The following is a 19,075-nucleotide window of genomic DNA, read 5'->3' on the forward strand; positions in this document are numbered from 1 at the left end:
TGATGTGTGCATTTGTTTGTCTCCCTTCCCTAGAATGTAAACTCCATGGGTGTGGGGACTTTGGCTCTTTTGCATGCTGTTGTCTCCCCCATGCCTACAGCAGGGACTGGGGGTGCAGTCGGCACTCCACATATTCACTGGATGAGTGGATGCTACCACTTTTTCTAAAGTGAGCCGTATTTCTCTGGTAACTACGTGGCCATGTGCCCTGTCCACTAGCTGCTTCCCAGTTGTGTTCTATGTGAGGCCTTTTAGCTAGACTTTATGGCCTCTCTCCCCACTTCACCCCCACAGTTCTACTTCCACTGGTCATTAAACCACTGTGCCATTTGGAGGCTGGTCAGATGTCCTGTTACCCAGTCTCCCACATCTCTGCAAGAGTAGAGTGAGAGCAAGGGTGGCTTTGGTGTTGATGGCTTGTCTGTTCTATAAGCGTCTCGTCCTGCCCTGCAGAGGAAAAGTCAGCTGAAATTTAGGGATCGGAATGGTATAAAAATATTTCATAGCCAGAACCGCAGTACATTTTCGTTTCTCCTTTAAAGTCTGTTGTCCACTTGTAGGAGTTGTAAATCATGGCTGCTTTTGTTGAACACCAAGGAGAACTAATCTGTCTTCTCTGATTTTTTACCTGGTTCATATTCTTCTTTCTTACTTTATCTCCTGGAATCATCATTTATTTATATTTGTGTTTTTATGAAATGCCATGATGGATTGGCTCCTTAGAGTTATTTGCACACATTTTGAACTTGCCATTTAAAAATTTGTCTTTTCTCAGTGCAGGTAAATGACCAGCCTTTCAGATAACAACTACTGCCTGATCTTAGATTATATTCTGTCAAACATAAATGGATGTCACAGTAACTGAGATGAGAACTAGCTGGTTCTAAAATAAAGCAAATTACTTTATTTATTTATTTATTTTAAAGATTTTATTTATTTATTTGACACAGAGAGACACAGCAAGAGAGGGAACACAAGCAGGGGGAGTGGGAGAGGGAGAAGCAGGCTTCCCGAGGAGCAGGGAGTCCGACTTGGGGCTCGATCCTAGGACGCTGGGATATGACCTGAGCCAAAGACAGACGCTTAATGACTGAGCCACCCAGGTGCCCCTAAAATAAAGCAAATTTAAAAAATGAGGAATGATACGTAATAATTTGACTATAATAAAAGAAAAAAGTGTTCTAAACTGTTTGGTTTTTTTTCTAAGTTAAAGAGGGAGATTTCACTCAGGTAGAAATCTGTGAATAATTTCTATTTTGAAGCGTAGAAAGGATTTTTTTTTTCTGTTAATTTTTGTTGTTGTTGAGCTATAATTGACATTTAACATTGTATTCGTTTTAGGTGTACAGCATAATGATTTGATGTGTGTGAAATGATTGCCTCACCTGGGTTAGTTAACACCCATCACCACACATGGTTACAATTTTTTTTCCTATGGTGAGCACTTTTAAGATCTACTTTCTTAGCACCTTTCATGTATACAATACGGTATTGTTAACTGTGGTCTCTGTGCTCTGTGGCACATCTCCGGGATTTATTTATCTTGTAACTGGAAGTTTGTACCTTTTCACTGCTTTTACCCATTTTGTCCACGCCCCCAGCCTCCACCTCTGGCACCACCAGTCCATTCTCTGTGTCTAGGAGTTCAGGTTTTGGGTTTTTGTTTTTGTTTTAAGATGCCACATGTAAATGAGAGACATCATCCTTGATTATTTTTCAAATGACTTGGACTTCTTTGCAATATACATTTTCAATTCTGAGATTTTCAATTTAGTGCTCTCCCTGTCTCATAAAAATGTATTTTCCTGTATTTTCTCCTGCTTCCCCTCACCCCTAGATCCCATCCTTTATTCACACCAGAGCCTGTAGCTCAGTGTGTCTTCAGAGTGGGCCTGAGGGTTACCTGCAATGGAACCCCCGAGGACCTTTATTAATAATACAGCTTCTGCATGCGTGAGGTGCTTCCTGGTTATTCTAATATACACTAAGGCTTGTTTTAGGCAGTGAACCCCTCCATCGGTATGCTAGCCCCTCTGGCTCTTCTGAACTCCCTTTTCCAGCTTGGGTCTTGAAGGGTTGCACACATCTGCATTCTAGACTTTCCGAGGCACTTTGTTGCCTGATACCCACAGCGCCCCTGGATGATTTTCACTTTCTCTTCTCTCTGCTCTATTACTGCTTCCGACCTTTGCTTCAGTAAACATCAGTCCCTGTCTCTTTTCCTTCTCCAGCACCCGAATACTTCTGGATGTGGATACAAAATCTCTCTGTGCCTACTCTCCCCCTTCCCTCTCTTGGAGAGGCCTCTGGTTCTCGCTTCAACAGGACTCCTGGGTCTCTCTCTCCAGCTCTTCCTTACCTTATGGGACCTCTGGCCGATAGCTTGAACGGCCCTCTGGTTATCTCTGATTGCACATCCCACCGTCACTTCAGCCTCAGCACCACTAAAACCAGACAGGTCACTCTCACCTGGTAGCCAAGTTCTTTTTTTCTCACATTGATTATGAAATAATATTGATTTGTTTTAATTGCAGGCTCTTCAGCAAAAGCCCTTGTCAGTTTAAAAGGTAAGATCATAGCACGATTCTGTAGGTATGGCATAAGCTAGAAATTTAATTCATTAAATTGATTTGGGTATAGTCTTTTCTAAGTTAGGATTCAGTATAGCTTTTAAGTATTGGTTTTCACTGATGATAATTTTAAATTCATGGGCTGTTTTAGGAGAATTGGTCCTTGGTTGTTGGAAATTATTAAGAAAATTTTTCCCCGAGAATTATTGATTATAGAACTTTTTAAAAAATTTTTTAAGTAAGCTCTTTGCCCAGTGTGGGGCTTGAACTCATCACCTGGAGATCAAGAGTCGCACACTCCACCAACTGAGCCAGCCAGGTGCCCCAAGAACTTTTTGGTTTTTTTTTTAAGATTTTAAGTAATCGCCACACTGAATGTGGGGCTTGAACTCACCACCCTGAGATCAAGAGTTATACGTTTCCCATGAGCCAGCCAGGTGCCCCAAACCCCAGGAACTTTTTAATTTTTTAAAAGATTTTATTTATCTGTCAGAGAGAGAGAGAGTACCAGCGGGGAGAGCGGCAGGCAGAGCAGGCAGAGGGAGAAGCAGGCTCCCCGCTGAGCAAGGACCCCGATGTGGGACTCGATCCCGGGGCCCTGGGATCATGACCTGAGCCGAAGGCAGATGCTTCACTGACTGAGCCACCCAGGTGTCCCCCTCCAGGAACTTTTTAACTAAACATTGCAAACATCTTACTAGAGTGAAAGCATTTATTGAACAGCTGTGCTCAGCTGTATTTTTGCTTAAGAGTTTATATTTTTAGCGGGGCACCTGGGTGGCTCAGTCAGTTAAGGGGCTGGCTCTTGACCTCAGCTCAGGTCTTAACCTCAGGGTCCTGAATTTGAGCCCCGCATTGGGTTTCATGCTGGGTGTGGATCCTACTTTAAAAAAAAAAAAAGAGTTTACATTTTTGGGAATTCTGCTTTCTAAGTAATAATGCAAGTCTCTTGATAAAAAAGAATGACAGTACTTTTTTTTTCCTGAGAACAGGGTTATACATATTCCTTGCTCTTGCTCTTTCTTTCTGCAAGTACATTAGACCAAGCCTCTTACTGTAGTTTGTTTTGATTTTTTGCTTGAGCAGGGTTCTGCTAAGTAAGTAAGTCTGGAACCAAGCTATGCTCAAAAGTTCACTAGTACTTTTAGTTTTTAAAGCTACTGTGTTGTGCTTTGGATTGGTGATTTACCAAATCAAGTCCTGGCTTAAGAACACTTACCTTCCAGGACTACCCTAATTTATTTGCCTAGCAGGATCAACCCTGGTCCACCTCTTTTCTTTTGTACTTAAAACGTACATCTGAAAACGTATTCCATTATTCTTTTCCTCCCAGTATAAAAACTCTTTTTTTTAAAAAAAGACTTACACAAGTGATACATTTCTTACAGAAAAAAGTTAGGAAATGCTGATGAGCAGCTAGAAGAAATGAAAATATCTATCTTGTGTGTATTCATCCCAGCTTTCTATGTCTTTCTCTACATAAACATACCCTTTTTATAAAAATTAAACTCACCGTTCTGTATTTTTATAATATGTCTAATCAGTTACTTGATTGGATTTTTTCTGGTTGCATACAACTCTGAAGATATTTCTTTGAATCAAGGAAAACAGAAACACCCACACATTTTATTTTTGTATATCCACAGCTTCACTTATTGAAGCAGGAAACATTTAGAAATATACTCTAAATTCAAGGTTAGAAGCTTTTTCCATTTTTCCACTGCACTGTTTTCAATCAGATTGTACTTAAGCTCCTTAGCAAATTAGAATAAAGGAATTACTAAAAACACAAAGAAAGAAACCACACATATTTTAATATGAGAATTTAATACTTTCACGATGCAGTGCCTTGTCAAATTATGTAGAGTTTGACCAAAAAAAATACAGAAGAGATTTTTCATTTGTAATAAACCAAAATTACTGTGGCCAGTATATTTTTTCCATATTCATAAATATTTCAGATATATTGCTATAAATAAAAAGACAATGCTCATTGTATAAAATCCTTTGAACTAAACTTAAATCTTACTAGTAATAATTACTTATTACAGAGGGAAGCTTATCTAACACATGGAATGAAAAATACAGCTCTTTACAAAAAACACCTGTTTGGAAAGGCCGGAATACGGGCTCCGCTGTGGAGATGGTAAGGAATTAGTTTTTCTTACTCTTTAGAATACGATAGCTAAATTGTTTGTATGATTGTCACATGCGCAGCTCTTACAGGACAGTAAGAGTTTCCCAAGGTTCTCCCCAACTACAAGCATTTGAGTCTTTTAAGTGTCACTGAGTGTAGTATACGATCATACTTAGTCTGTAGCCTTTGATAATCTGGTCACCAGTAAGCATTTGTTAAGTAATTGCAGTTTCTTTAAATAGACAGGATAAAAAAAACTCTAACAACCCCAAATCATGCTTTATTTAGAATATAAAAAATTTCATATGGTTCTGGTCCCTGCAAAAAGATATGTAAATAAGTGGTAAGATAATAAAATCTTGTATAGGTCAAGGGTAAGTACATGTAGGGTAGAAGGGTAGAAGGGACTTCTTTCAGGGCTGTGGAGTATTAAGACCCTTGGTTGGTTTAATTTCAAGGGTCAGTACCTCTAGCCTTACCCGGTTGGATGCTGCCCATATGTTGTTAGCCCTCTGTACCTACCACCCTTCCAACTGGGCACGCAAGTCTGTCTGCAGTGATGGAGAAGGATTTGAAACAGGATGTTGGTATGATTGGGATATTATTTCTGTTGTTCTTCTGCCTGAATGAGGCCTCTGAACCTAGGGTGGACTGTAAAATTGTTCATATTACAGACCCTTTAGTGAACAATGTCCTTTGGGTACTTCAACAAAAGTTAGGTCTGGCTCTGCAGCCCAGTTTAGGCTACAGTCACTTACCAAATACCTGTGACAGGTGTCTTGTACTTTTATTCACAGATAGAAATTCAGTTAACAATTTTTGAGAGGGCATCTAGTGCATTATTATACATTGAGATTGACTCTCTAGAGTGATCTAGTAACTTTGTCCAGCCCAGCCCCATGTGGCCAACACAGCATGTGATACACCCAAGTACTATTAATCCAAGCACTAACATAATGAGAACTGGAATTTCCAGAACTTGTTTTCCTCTCATCACCATTCAAGGATGCTAAGGATACTTGGGTTCCAGTTTTAATCATCAGCTAGGTGTTTCATTTAGTCATCAGCTAGATGTTTTGATTGTAAACAAATTGCATAAATATGTACTACTTTGTAAATCTAAGATTCTTTGTATTCGACGTGTGGTGTACTTTGTATTACCCATCCTTATCCTTCCAGGCTGATAGTCCAGCGTTAGCTGTGTCTCCCAAGTATAGAATTGTATTTTGGAATAAAAATGGGAAGTGTTCAGTCTTTTTATTAACTAAACAAATTTCTACCATAGCCTTTCAGAAATTCAAAACGAAGTCGACTCTTTTCTGATGAAGATGACAGACAGATAAATACAAGGTCACCCAAAAGAAACCAGAGAGTTGCAATGGTCCCACAGGTATGTGTGTCGCCAGCATTTTGTTCCATGTGAAAGGAAGTGAAAAATTGCTCAGCATAATAAGGTTTATTTTTTATTTTTCTGTTACATTTTGAGTAACAAGTTCTTTTTCTTGAGTCAGTGCTCCAACTCAGCTCCTATATTAGTTACCTAGAAAGGCCATTATTTTATTGATGGACTTTTTCCGGGAGTAGAAAGCCGGTCCTCAGTCTTACAAATGCACACTTTTAAGCACGGAGAGGAGAGTGGACTTTAAGCAGATGGATTTGGCAATAGGGAATCAGTTTGGAGTTTTGCGTGGAAATGAGACGGGGGGAAAAACATTTTACTTGATCACTGAGGAAAGTGTGTTGAAGACTTCTTATCCAAAAGAAGAAACTGTATAGCATGAAGTCATACCTTCTTTTTCATTTTTGGCATTTTTTTTTTTCAGTAAAAGATTAATTTATTTGATTTCCTCTCATTAGTTTTTTAACTTTTTTTAAAATTGAAGTATAATTAACAGGGTTATGTTAGTTTCAGTTGTATGGTACAATGATTGAACAGTTCTCAGTGCTCATCATGATAAGTGCACTCTTTTTTTTTTTTTTTTAAGATTTATGTATTCATTTGAGAGAGAGAGAGCAGGGTGGGTAGGGACAGAGGGAGAGGGAGAATCTCAAGCAAACTCTGAGCTTAGCATGGAGCCCAACACGGGGGCTCAATCTCACAACCCTGAGATCACGACTTGAGCTGAAACCAAGAGTTGGACTCTTAACTTAGTGTGCCACCCAGGCGCTCCATGATAAGTGTACTCTTAATTCCCTTCACCTCTTTCACCTATTCCCCCACCCACCTTCCTGGTGAACACCTCTGTGTTCAAGAGTCTGGGTTTTTTTGGTCTATTTTTTTTCTTTGTTTTGTTTCTTAACATCCATGTATGAGTGAAATCATATGGTATTTTTCTGACTAATTTCATATAGCATTATATTCTGTGCCATTACCAATGGCAAGATTTCATTCTTTTTTATGGCTGAATAATATTCCATTGTATATATACGCCACATCTTCTTTATCCATTCATCTATGGATGGACACTTGGGCTGCTTCCATATCTTGTCTGTTGTAAATAATGTTGCAGTAAACATAGGTATCTATCTTTTCGAATTAGTGTTTTTGTTTTCTTTGGGTAAATACCCAGTAGTAGGAATTTATTTGTTTGTCAGAGAGAGAGAGTGTGCAAGCAGGGGGAGCAGCAGGCAGAGGGAGAAGCAGAATCCCCGCTGAGCAGGGAGCTCAATGCGGGGCTCAATCCCAGGATCCTGGGATCATGACCTGAGCTGAAGGCAGACGCTTAACTGACTGAGCCACCCAGGAGCGCCTCCCCTCCAACTATTTATTAGGAAAATTTTCAAACCTACAGAAAACTTGTCTCTATGACTGTGAAACCATCCTGCCCCATCTCTGTCCATTCTCCTTCCCCCAGGCATGTCGTTCCTTCTAGAGCTAGTTTACAAAGTGCTTTCTACTTCTGAGCCATATGGAGCAGATATAAATAAGACAAACATGATATGAGACTCCTTCAAATATGTGAAAAGTCTTTATATCCTATGAGTTTTCTCTTTTCTTCTTTTAATATACCTATTTCTTTCCATTTTTCATTTATGCGACATGGCTTGTTCTGTTCCCCTTCTAGTCTCAATCTGTTGGATTCTCTGGGTTTCTTTAAGGAGCCCTGTCCTGAGCTGACTAATTGTAAAAACAACTTTTACTGAGTACTTAGTGTGTGCCAGATTCTGTTTTAAGCACTGTGTATACATGGCTTTGATTTGGTCTTCAGCAACCCTGATGACCTAGGCTACGGTCCTCTTTCCCGTTTTTCAGCTGAAGAAGCAGACACAGGGAAGTATCCTGCTCGCAATCCCAAAGCTAGCAAGTGAAGGCTGCACACAAATGACCTGCAGCCTGTCTCTGGGGCCTCCTTTTTTCTGTTGTCCTAACAGCTTTATTTTTATTTATTTTAAGATTTATTTATTATAGAGCATGCGGGGGCTGGGGAGAGGCAGAGGGAGAGGGGAAGCAGACACCCCGCTGAGCATGGAGCCTGCTGCGGGGCCTCCATCTCACAACCCTGAGATCATGACCCCAGCCAAAAGCAAGAGACACCCAACTGATTGAGCCACCCAGGCATCCCCTAACAGCTTTATTGAGATATGATTCACATGCCATATGATTCAACTATTTAAAGTGTACCATTCAGTGGTTTTAATATATGTACAGACTTGTGCAACCAATTTTAGGACCTCTTCATCACCCCAAAAGAAACCCTGTACCAGTGACTCTCTGTTTTCCGTCTGTTGAAGAAACCCCTAAAGTGTGATTGCTACAAGGATATTTACATTTAAACTTTGGAAGATACTACTATATATTCATAGAAGGGGATCTTTAACACAGTTATATAGCCAATGAGCCACTAATACCCTATTTAAATAAAATCTGGGTCAGTAACTCAATAGAAAGAAAAATAGCACTTTTTTCTGATAATAATATTTTATAATAATTTGGTTATTTATGCTACACAACTCCCAGCATACAAACTTTTTTTTTTTTTTTACATTAAAAAGTTAATTTTTTAAAGTGGCATGTGCTATCCTGAATTGTATTCTGGGACAGAAAAAGCACATTAATGGAACAACTGAAGAAATGCACATAAAGTCTGTAATTTAGTTAATAGTATTGTACCAGTGTTAGTTTCTTAGTTTTGACAAACCATGGTTTTTTAAGATGTTCGCATTAGGGAAAGCTGGGTGAAGGGCATATGGGAACTCAGTACTATCTTTGCAACTTTACTATAAATTTAAAATTTTTCCAAAGTTAAAGGCTTTTAATTAAAAAATAAAAAGTTAATTTTTACCTCTACCAATTCTCCACATCTACCTCCCTCATTAACTGGTAACTACTGGAATTAGTTTGATTAGCCTTTTAGATCTTTATAGACCTTTCTTAAAATTTTATATGTGTATTCATAGATATCATCATTCTGTAATTCAGTTTTTCATTTAAAAGTCTGGTTTTGAGATTTGGCCATTCTGATTGATTCAGATCGATGACAGATAGACAGACTTCAATATTTTGTTTCTTTTTACTGTTATATATTATTCAGCCTTATGGTACTGTAGTTTATACATTCTTCCACTTATGGGCATTTAAGTGGTGTCTAAGTTTTTACTATTACAGACAATGCTGTAGTGAACACCCCAAGCATGTTTATATAAATTTGCAAGTGTTTTTCTAGGACAAATGCCTGAAGTGTGGAATTGCTGGATCATAGGATATACACATTTAAACATTTTAAATTATTCTCCAAGGACATTGTACTGGTCTATATTTTCTTCCTTTTTTTTTAAATTTTGTTTATTTATTTGTCAGAGAGAGGGAACACAACAAGCAGGGAAAGCGGCAGGCAGAGGGAGAAGCAGGCTCCCTGCTAAGCGTGGAGCCCGATTCAGGACTTGATCCCAGGATCCTGGGATCATCACCTGAGCCAAAGGCAGACGACTAACCGACTGAGCCACCCAGGCATCCCTGGTCTATATTTTCTACCAGCATTACATCATAGTGCCTGTTTTCCCAAATGCTTGCCAGCTCAGTATATTAACAAACATCTAGATTGTTGCCAATCTGATAATAGCATCACGCTGGTTCTGGGTGGCATTTCATTTATGAGTGACGTCGAGGTACTTTTCATGTATAAAAATGATTTCTTTCCTGTAAACTGTTTGTCTTTTTTTCTTATTTTCTGTTAGATTCTTGGTCATTTTCTTATTCATTTGTAAGAATTTTATAATATTCTATAATTAAGAATATTAGCCCTTTGACTACTTAAATTGGTTGTTATTTTTTTCAGTTTGTAGTTTGTCTTTTGACTTTGTTTCTGTATTTTTACTATGTAGGATTGAAAAGAAATTAAGGGTCAGATAAAACTGTCTTTCCTTTTATGACTTCTTGGGTTTATACTTACTCAGAGAGATCTTCCCTAGTCTAAAATTTATACTTTTTGAATTCACTCTAATTTATTTCTTAATACTTAAATTTTCAATCCATACTGAATTTATTCTGGAATAAGGACTGAGGTAATACTGCAACCTTGTGTCTCCCCCACCCCCCGAAGACTATTTAGTTGTCCTGATAACATTGAGTGAGTAATCCATTTTTTTTTTTTAAAGATTTTATTTATTTATTTGACAGAGAGAGAGATCACAAGTAGGCAGACAGGCAGGCAGAGGGAGAGGGAGAAGCAGGCTCCCTGCTGAACACAGAGCCGGATGTGGGGCTCGATCCCAGGACCCTGGGATCATGACCTGAGCCGAAGGCAGATGCTTAACCATCTGAGCCACCCAGGCGTCCCGAGTAATCCATCTTTTATACATTGATTTAAAATGCTGCCTGTATCACAAGCTAAATTCCTGTGCATATTTGGGGTTATTTCTAGACTTTCTGTCTATGTCTAATATGTCTCTGTATGTGCTAGTGTCAAATTGTTTTAACATGGCTTTATACAATGTTTTAATGTCTAGTAAGACATTATTACATATCCTTTTTTTAGGTTTTCCTAAGTATTCTTGCACATTTATTTTTCCGTGGGTACTTGAGAATCAACTTGACTAGGAAAAAAATCCTGTTGGGATTTTTCTTGGCATTGCACTAATATTATGAATTAATTTATGCTATGTGACATGTTTGTAGCATTGAGACTCTCTATCCAAGAACTGGTTTTAGTTCCACTTATTCAAGCCTCAGTGTCCCTCTGTAGACTTTAAAATATTTTCCCATGTTGATCTTGAACATTTGTTAAGTGTATTCCTGGGTATTTAATACTTTTGTGCTTGTCACTTTTGCTTTCATAAATAAACAGGATATTTCTTCTGTTTTATTGTCTGTAACTAGTTCCCACTTATACAGAGAAAAGTAGTGATTTTTTGGGCACCTGGGTGGCTCAGTTGGTTAAGCGACTGCCTTCGGCTCAGGTCATGATCCTGGAGTCCCGGGATCGAGTCCCACATCAGGCTCCCTGCTCAGCTGGGAGTCTTCTTCTCCCTCTGACCCTCCTCCCTCTCATGCTCTCTGTCTCTCATCCTCTCTCTCGCAATTAAATAAAATCTTAAAAAAAAAAAAGAAAAGTAGTGATTTTTTAAGATACTGATTTTTGTATGTTAACTTTGTATTTGCCCACTTTATTAAATTCTGTACTATTTTAAATGATTATAGTTGTTTTCTTGAGTTTTCGAGGACAGTCATATCACCTTCAAATAATGGTTTTGTTTCCTCCTTTACAGTTTTTATTCCTCTTACTGGATAATTCCATCAAAACGACGTTAAAAAATTGTGGTGATAGTCAACATCTTGGTCACATTCTTCACTTTAATAACAATGTTTTTAGTATTTTAACATTGAATATGATAATGACTTGGATTAGAATGAGGAGAAATAAATTTTACAGGTTAAGAAAGTATCCATCTAGGGGCGCCTGGGTGGCTCAGTCATTAAGCGTCTGCCTTTGGCTCAGGTCATGATCCCAGCCTGCTTCTCCCTCTCCCACTCCCCCTGCTTGTGTTCCTGCTCTCGCTATCTCTCTCTGTGAAATAAATAAATTTAAAAACTTTTTAAAAAAAAAAAGAAAAGAAAGTATCCATCTATTTTTGTTTTCTTGGTCAGTAGAGCTAAAGGTCCATCAATTGATATTTGCAAAGAACTTTTGGGGGTGCCTGGGTGGCTCAGTCGGTTAAGCATCTGCCTTCAGCTCAGGTCATGATCCCAGGATCCTGGGATCAAGCCCCGTGTCAGGCTCCCTGCTCAGCAGGGAGTCTGCTTCTCCCTCTCCCTTTGCCCCTCCCCCTCCCCCTGCTCTCTCTCGTGCACTCTCGCTCTCTCAAATGAATAAAATCTTTTAAAAAAAGAACTTTTGGTTTCATCATTTTGTCTCTTATTTTTCTGTTTCACTTATTTCTGCTTTAATTTTTATTTTCTTCTTTCTGCTTGCTTTGGGTTTTCTTTGCTCTTCTTTTTCTAGCTTAAGGTGGAGGAATAGGTTATTTATTTGAGATCTTTGTCCTTTCCTAATATAGGCATTTACCTTATAAATTAACCCCTCTCTTGCCTCCCCTGCCCCAAACACTGCTTTAACTGTATCATTTAACTTTTGGTATATTGTGTACTTTCAGTCATTCTGTCTAATTCTATTGAGAGTTTTTGTTAATGAATATTGAATTTTATCCAGTATCTTTAGCACCAGTAGAGGTGACCACATGATTTTTATTCATTAATAATGACAGACTATATTAATAGTTTTCTTTTTTTTTTAAGATTTTATTTATTTATTTGACAGAGAGAGAGCACAAGCAGGGGGAGCAGCAGGCAGAGGGAGAGGGAGAAGCAGACTCCCCACCAGAGCAGGGAGCCTGATACGGAGCTCGATCCCAGGACCCTGGGATCATGACCTGAGCCGAAGGCAGACACTTAACGACTGAGCCACCCAGGCGCCCCTATATTAACAGTTTTCTAATACTGGACCACCCTTGCATTCTTGACACACATTCCACTTGATTGGGTGGTATTCTTTTGATGGTCCGATGATGTTTATCTGGTACCTTTTTTTTTTTTTTTAAAGATTTTATTTACTTATTTGAGGGAGAGAGGGAGAGAGTGTACACGAGAGGAGGTAGGGTCAGAGGGAGAAGTAGACTCCCCACTGAGCAGGGAGCCTGATGTGGGACTTGATCCCAGGACTCCAGGATCATGACCTGAGCCGAAGGCTTAGATGCTTAACTGACTGAGCCCCACAGGTGCCCTGGTACCTTTTTTTAAGCTTTTAAAAAATTGAGATAATATTGACATATAACATTATGTAAGTTTCAGGTGCACAACCTAATGATTCGATATTTGTGTACATGGTGAAATGATCACCACATTAAGTATATAGTTAGCATCTGTCACCACAGTTACAAATTTTTTTTCTTGTGATAAGAACTTTTAAAATCTATTCTGAAAAAAATAAAAAATAAAAAATAAAATCTAGGGGCACCTGGGTGGCTCAGTCGGTTAAGCAGCTGCTTTTGGCTCGGGTTGTGATCCCAGGGTACTGGGATCAAGCCCCGCATCGGGCTCCCTGCTTGGCGGAGAGCCTGCTTCTCCCTCTCCCTCTGTCTGCCGCTCTGCCTACTTGTGCTCTCTCTCTCTGTTAAATAAATAAATAAAAATCTTTTTAAAAAAGAATTCTTTAAAAAAAAAATACAATCTATTCTGTTAGCAACTTTTAAATATGCAATACAATATATACTATAGTCACCATGCTGTACATTACATCCCCACGACATACTGATTTTATAACTGTAAGTCTGTACCTTTTGACCCCTTTCAAACCATTTCACTCCCCCCTTCCCAGCAACCACCAGTCTGCTCTCTGTATTTATGAGTTTGGTTTGTGTATGATTTTTTTTTTTTGGTCTGTTTTGTTTTTCAGGGGAGTTTTTTTAGATTTCACATTTAGGTGAGATCATTTGGTGTTTGACTTTCTCTGACTTATTTCACTTACCATAATGCCCTCAAGGCCTATCCATGTTATCACAAATGGCAAGATTTCATTCTTTTTTTATTTTTTTTATTTTATTTTTTTAAAGATTTTATTTATTTATTTGACAGAGAAAGACACAGCGAGAGAGGGAACACAAACAGGGAGTGGGAGAGGGAGAAGCAGACTCCCTGCCGAGCAGGGAGCCCGATGCGGGACTCGATCCCGGGACTCCAGGATCATGACCTGAGCTGAAGGCAGTCGCTTAACCAACTGAGCCACCCAGGCGCCCTTCATTCTTTTTTTATAGCTGAATGATATTCCTGTGTGTGTGTGTGTGTATGAATGTATATATATGTATATATACACCACATTTTCTTTATCCATTCGTCCATTGATGAACACTTAGGTTGCTTCCATGTCTTGGCTATTATAAATTATACTATGCATAATAGTATATGCATAATAATTATATTATGCACTATATGCAATAGTGCATAGGGCTCCCTTTTTTCCACATTTTCACCAACACTTGTTATTTCTTATCTTTTCGATTCTAGTCATTCTAAAAGGTATGAGGTGATAATCCCATTGTGAATTTGCATTTCCCTGATGATGAGTGATGTTGAGCACCTTTTCATGCACCTGTTGGCTATCTATCTGTAGGTCTTTGGGAAGATGTCTCTTTAGATCCTCTGCCCATTTTTTTTTTTTAATTTAAAGATTTTATTTATTTATTTGACAGAGACATAGCGAGAGAGGGAACACAAGCAGGGGGAGTAGGAGAGGGAGAAGCAGGCTTCTTGCTCAGCAAGGAGCCCGATGTGGGACTCGATCCCAGGACCCTGGGGTCATGACCTGAGCCGAAGGCAGACGCTTAACGACTGAGCCACCCAGGCGCCCCTCTCTGCCCATTTTTTAATTGGGTTAGTTTTTTGCCATTCAGTTGCATGAGTTTTTATATATTTTGGGTATTAACTCTTTATCAAATATATAGTTTGCAAATATTTTCACCTATTCTGTAGATTGCCTTTTCATTTTGTTGATTTCCTTTGCTGTGCAGAAGGTTTTTAGTTTGATGTAGCCCCACTTGTTAATTGTTTCTCTCTTTTTTTGATGCCTTTGCTTTTGGTGTCAAATTCGAAAACATCATCACCAAGACTAGTGTCTAGGAGCTTACCACTTACATTTTTTCCTAGGAATTTTATGGTTTCAGGTCTTACATTCGAGTCTTTAATCTATTTTTTTTTAATTCTTTTATTACGTTTTTTTAGAGAGGGGGAGGAGCAGAGGGAGAGAGAGAATCTTGTCTTTAAGCAGGCTCTGTGCCCAGCATGGAGCCTGATGCGGCACTCGATCTCAACGCCCTGAGATCATGATCTGAGCCAGAATCAAGAGTTGGATGCTTAAGTGACTGATCCACCCAGGGGCCCCAAGTCTTTAATCTATTTTGAGCTAGTTTTCATGTATGGTGTAAGATAGTGGTCCAGTTCATTCTTTTCTATGTGACTGTCCAGTTTTCCCAACACCATTTTTTTTTTTAAATGCTGAGGTTTTTTTTTTTAATTTTATTTTTTTGAGAGAGAGAGTGAGAGAGAGAGAGCACATGAGAGGGGGGAGGGTCAGGGGGAGAAGCAGACTCCCCGCCGAGCAGGGAGCCCGATGCGGGACTCGATCCCGGTACTCCGGGATCATGACCTGAGCCGAAGGCAGTCGCTTAACCGACTGAGCTACTCAGGCACCCAACACCATTTTTTGAAGAGACTGTCCTTTCTCCATTGTATATTCTTGCCTCCTTTGTTGTAAATTAATTGACCATATATGCATGCATTTATTTCTGGGCTCTCTATTCTGTTTTATTGACCTGTGTATCTGTTTTTATGCCAATATGATACTATTTTGATTACTATAGTTTATAATATAGTTTGAAATTAGGGAGCTTGATGCCTCCAGCTTTGTTCTTCTTTCTCAACATTCTTTGGCTATTCAGGATCTTTTGTGATTCCATACAAATTTTAGGATTGTTCTACTTCTGTGAAAAATGCCCCTGGAATTTTCATAGGGATTGCATTGAATTTTAGATTGTTTTAGATAGTATGGATATTTTTTTTTTTTTAAAGATTTTATTTATTTGACAGAGAGAGAGAGAGCACAAGTAGGCAGAACAGCAGGGAGAGGGAGAGGAAGAAGCAAGCTCTCCACTGAGCAGGGAGCCTGACGTGGGGCTCGATCCCAGGACCCTGGGATCACGACCTGAGCCGAAGGCAGCCGCTTAACTGACTGAGCCACCCAGGCGCCCCTAGATAGTATGGATATTTTTAACAGTATTAATTCTTACAATCCATGAGCACGGAGAATCTTTCCAAGCATTTTCTAAAATTCATGCAGCAGGGCCTGGGTGTGAGGTTCAGTCAGTTAAGTGTCTGACTTCAGCTCAGATCACGACCTCGGGGTCCTGGGATTGAGCCTCTTGTTGGGCTCCTTGCTCAGCAGGGAGTCTGCTTCTCCCTCTCCCTCTGCCCCTACCCCCACTCATGGGCGCTCTTGCTCTCTTTCAAACAAACAAAATCTTTAAAAAATAAAAAATAAAATTCAAGTGAGTGTTTTTTTGAGATTTTCTTTTATTATACTTTGGTAGATTTTATCTGCTTATGCTGTCTTGATAAAAATAATTGTGAAGCTCTTTTTTTTTCATTGAATTAAAACATTTTAATAGCATTGGTGCTGTGATTGATACAGAATTCACTGGTGAAACCTCCTGGGCCTAGTGCTTGTTTGTTTGCATTTTCTCTGTCTCTCTGTCACAGTTTTCTTCCTACATACCTAAATTGAAATTGGACCTCAGTACAAACATGGTGGAGGCAAATGTTTTCACTTTCCTTGTCAGAATATCTTATGAAACTGGAGACTTTAACTTCGTAAGAAATAATCAGAATGTTTATTTTGTTAAATAATGACAAAAAAATTTTGTGGTATTGAATCTTTTTGAGTACTTAACCATAATCTACCTTTTTACAAATGTATTCGATGTTATAGATGTTCATTTTTGCATGATGGACCTGTAATTAATCTCTATTTTTTTATTGTATAGAAATTTACGGCAACAATGTCTACACCAGATAAGAAAGCCTCACAGAAGATTGGTTTTCGATTACGTAACCTACTCAAGCTTCCCAAAGCACATAAATGGTGCATATACGAATGGTTCTACTCAAATATAGATAAGTATGTATCATGGCTTACATTGTGGATATCACTTGAGCCAGAAATTTAAGTTTTTCAAACGTTATAAGCTATTTTCTTTTCTGTAGGTCTGTTTTGATTCTTTTTTTTCCTGATTTCTTTTTTCTGTTCTTCATTCTACTTTGATCCATTTCCATTCCTCATAGTTTGCTTTTCCCCTTCCTCCTTTCAGAAGTGGTTATACATTTTTGTGAAAACTCAAATGAAAGTATAATCTGTATTATAATTTACAAAGACCGTGGAGTGGAGATGCCCTAGAACAAAGCTCCCTTATTTGTAATAAAAGAGACATGTTTTTCTCTCTTATTTTTTTTAAGATTTTTATTTATTTATCTTAGAGATAGCATGAGCAGGGAGAGAGGGAGAGGGAGAAGTAGACTTGGAGAAGTAGACTCCCTGCTGAGCAGGGAGCCCGATGCCGGGACCCTGGGATCATGACCTAACGCTCTAGAGTCTTCCAGTTTTCTTTTATCTTTTTTTTTTTTTTTAAGATTTTATTTATTTATTTGACAGAGAGAGAGATAGCGAGAGCAGGAACACAAGCAGGGAGAGTGGGAGAGGGGGAAGCAGTCTTCCCGCTGAGCAGGGTCCCCGACGTGGGGCTCGATCCCAGGACCCTGAGATCATGATCTGAGCCGAAGGCAGCCGCTTAACCAGCTGAGCCACCCAGGCGCCCCGAGTCTTCCAGTTTTCTAAAACTGATTTAATCTGAGGGCGCCTGGGTAGCTCAGTTGGTTAAGCGACTGCCTTCGGCTCAGGTCATGATCCTGGAGTCCCTGGATCGAGTCCCGCATCGGGCTCCCTGCTCGGCAGGGAGTCTGCTTCGCCCACTGACCCTCCCCCATCTCATGTGCTCTCTCTCTCATTCTCTCTCTCTCAAATAAATAAATAAATAAAATCTTTAAAATTAAAAAAATAAAAATAAATAAAACTGATTTAATCTGGAAGAGGACTCCTTGGTGTTGGGACAAAGATACATTGTAGCTAACATTGTTCATCCTCGCTGGATACAATGACAGTGCTAGGATATACTAGGATATACTCATACATGAGATTTAACAAAAATCAGTGTCTCCTTGAATCTCTAGCACAGACAATATTTCTTGAGTAACTTATATACATTGGTTGTTTCACAAATGCCACTTTTAGTTTTAGCACTTTGAATTTGTGCCTCTTTTGTATATGTTCTGGGTAGAAGTGAAAGAACATTTGATGATTAGTATAATGTTGAAAATTGGAAAGCATATTTTGAAATTTATGCCTCTGAAGTAACTCATTGTGTCTTAACCATTAAAATACCATTTCTGTTTTACAGACCACTTTTTGAAGGCGATAATGACTTCTGTGTATGTCTGAAGGAATCCTTTCCTAATTTAAAAACAAGAAAGTTAACAAGAGTAGAATGGGGAAAAATCAGGCGACTTATGGGAAAACCACGGAGGTAAAAATAATATTTTTATTTAAAATAAAATCAGTCAGTTAATTGTATAATTACCACGTTGATTCTTTTTCATCTTTACAAAGACTAGTCCTGAAAGATAACTTTTCAGAATAGTTATATGTTAAATATATCTGGTTAACTAGCGTTAATGTAGGTCCTTTTTATACCTATGCATCTTACAATTAAATGTACAGTTCCATTTTTGTTCAAATTACAGGCTTTGCATATAATTTTCTTACATTCTCTGTGCCCCACTATGTTCCAAAAAATATTTAAGAATGCACTAGAAAATATAGCTGATCCTTTAACAACATGGGGGTTAGGGACACCAACCCTGCACAAAAATCTACATATAACTTTTGACACCCCCAAAACCTAACTACTAGTAGTTTACTATTGACTGGAAGCCTTACTGATAACAGAAACCGTCAATAACACATATTTTGTATGTCATGTGTATTATATACTGTGTTCTTACAATAAAGTAAGCTAGAGAATAGAAAATGGTATTGAGAAAATCATAAGGAATGGAAGATATGTTTACAGTACCGTACTGCCTTTGTCAAAAAAAAAAAAAAAAAAACATGTACAAGTGGATGTGGGCGGTCATATCCATGTTTTTCAGGAATCAGCTGTATTTAATGAAGCTCTCAGGAGCTTCATTAAAAAGTTAGGGATAACTTTTAATCCCTAAAAGTAGTTATCTTTTAAAAAGCCGTTTAGTACTGCAAAATCCTTCTTAGAAGTG

General features: G+C 38.6%; 1 protein-coding gene across 3 annotated transcripts in view; it reads left to right on the forward strand.

The window, feature by feature from the left end:
- Positions 1-2,542: 2,542 nt before the first annotated feature.
- LIN9 (lin-9 DREAM MuvB core complex component) overlaps positions 2,543-19,075 on the forward strand; it is a 63,704-nt gene continuing 47,171 nt past the window's right edge. Inside the window, exons 1-5 of one of the 3 annotated variants that reach the window (XM_021679471.2) lie at positions 2,543-2,567; positions 4,622-4,716; positions 5,993-6,097; positions 16,735-16,868; positions 18,202-18,327. In XM_021679471.2, coding sequence (XP_021535146.1) covers positions 4,714-4,716; positions 5,993-6,097; positions 16,735-16,868; positions 18,202-18,327 — 368 coding nt within the window. In that variant the 5' untranslated portion in view covers positions 2,543-2,567; positions 4,622-4,713. Of the gene's footprint in view, positions 2,568-4,621; positions 4,717-5,992; positions 6,098-16,734; positions 16,869-18,201; positions 18,328-19,075 lie in introns of those variants that run through there. The other 2 variants (XM_044916436.1, XM_044916437.1) reach the window with 2 other exon arrangements.

The sequence above is a fragment of the Neomonachus schauinslandi genome, chromosome 6, assembly GCF_002201575.2.
Source record: "Neomonachus schauinslandi chromosome 6, ASM220157v2, whole genome shotgun sequence".
In the NCBI taxonomy this organism is placed as follows: Eukaryota; Metazoa; Chordata; class Mammalia; order Carnivora; family Phocidae; genus Neomonachus; species Neomonachus schauinslandi.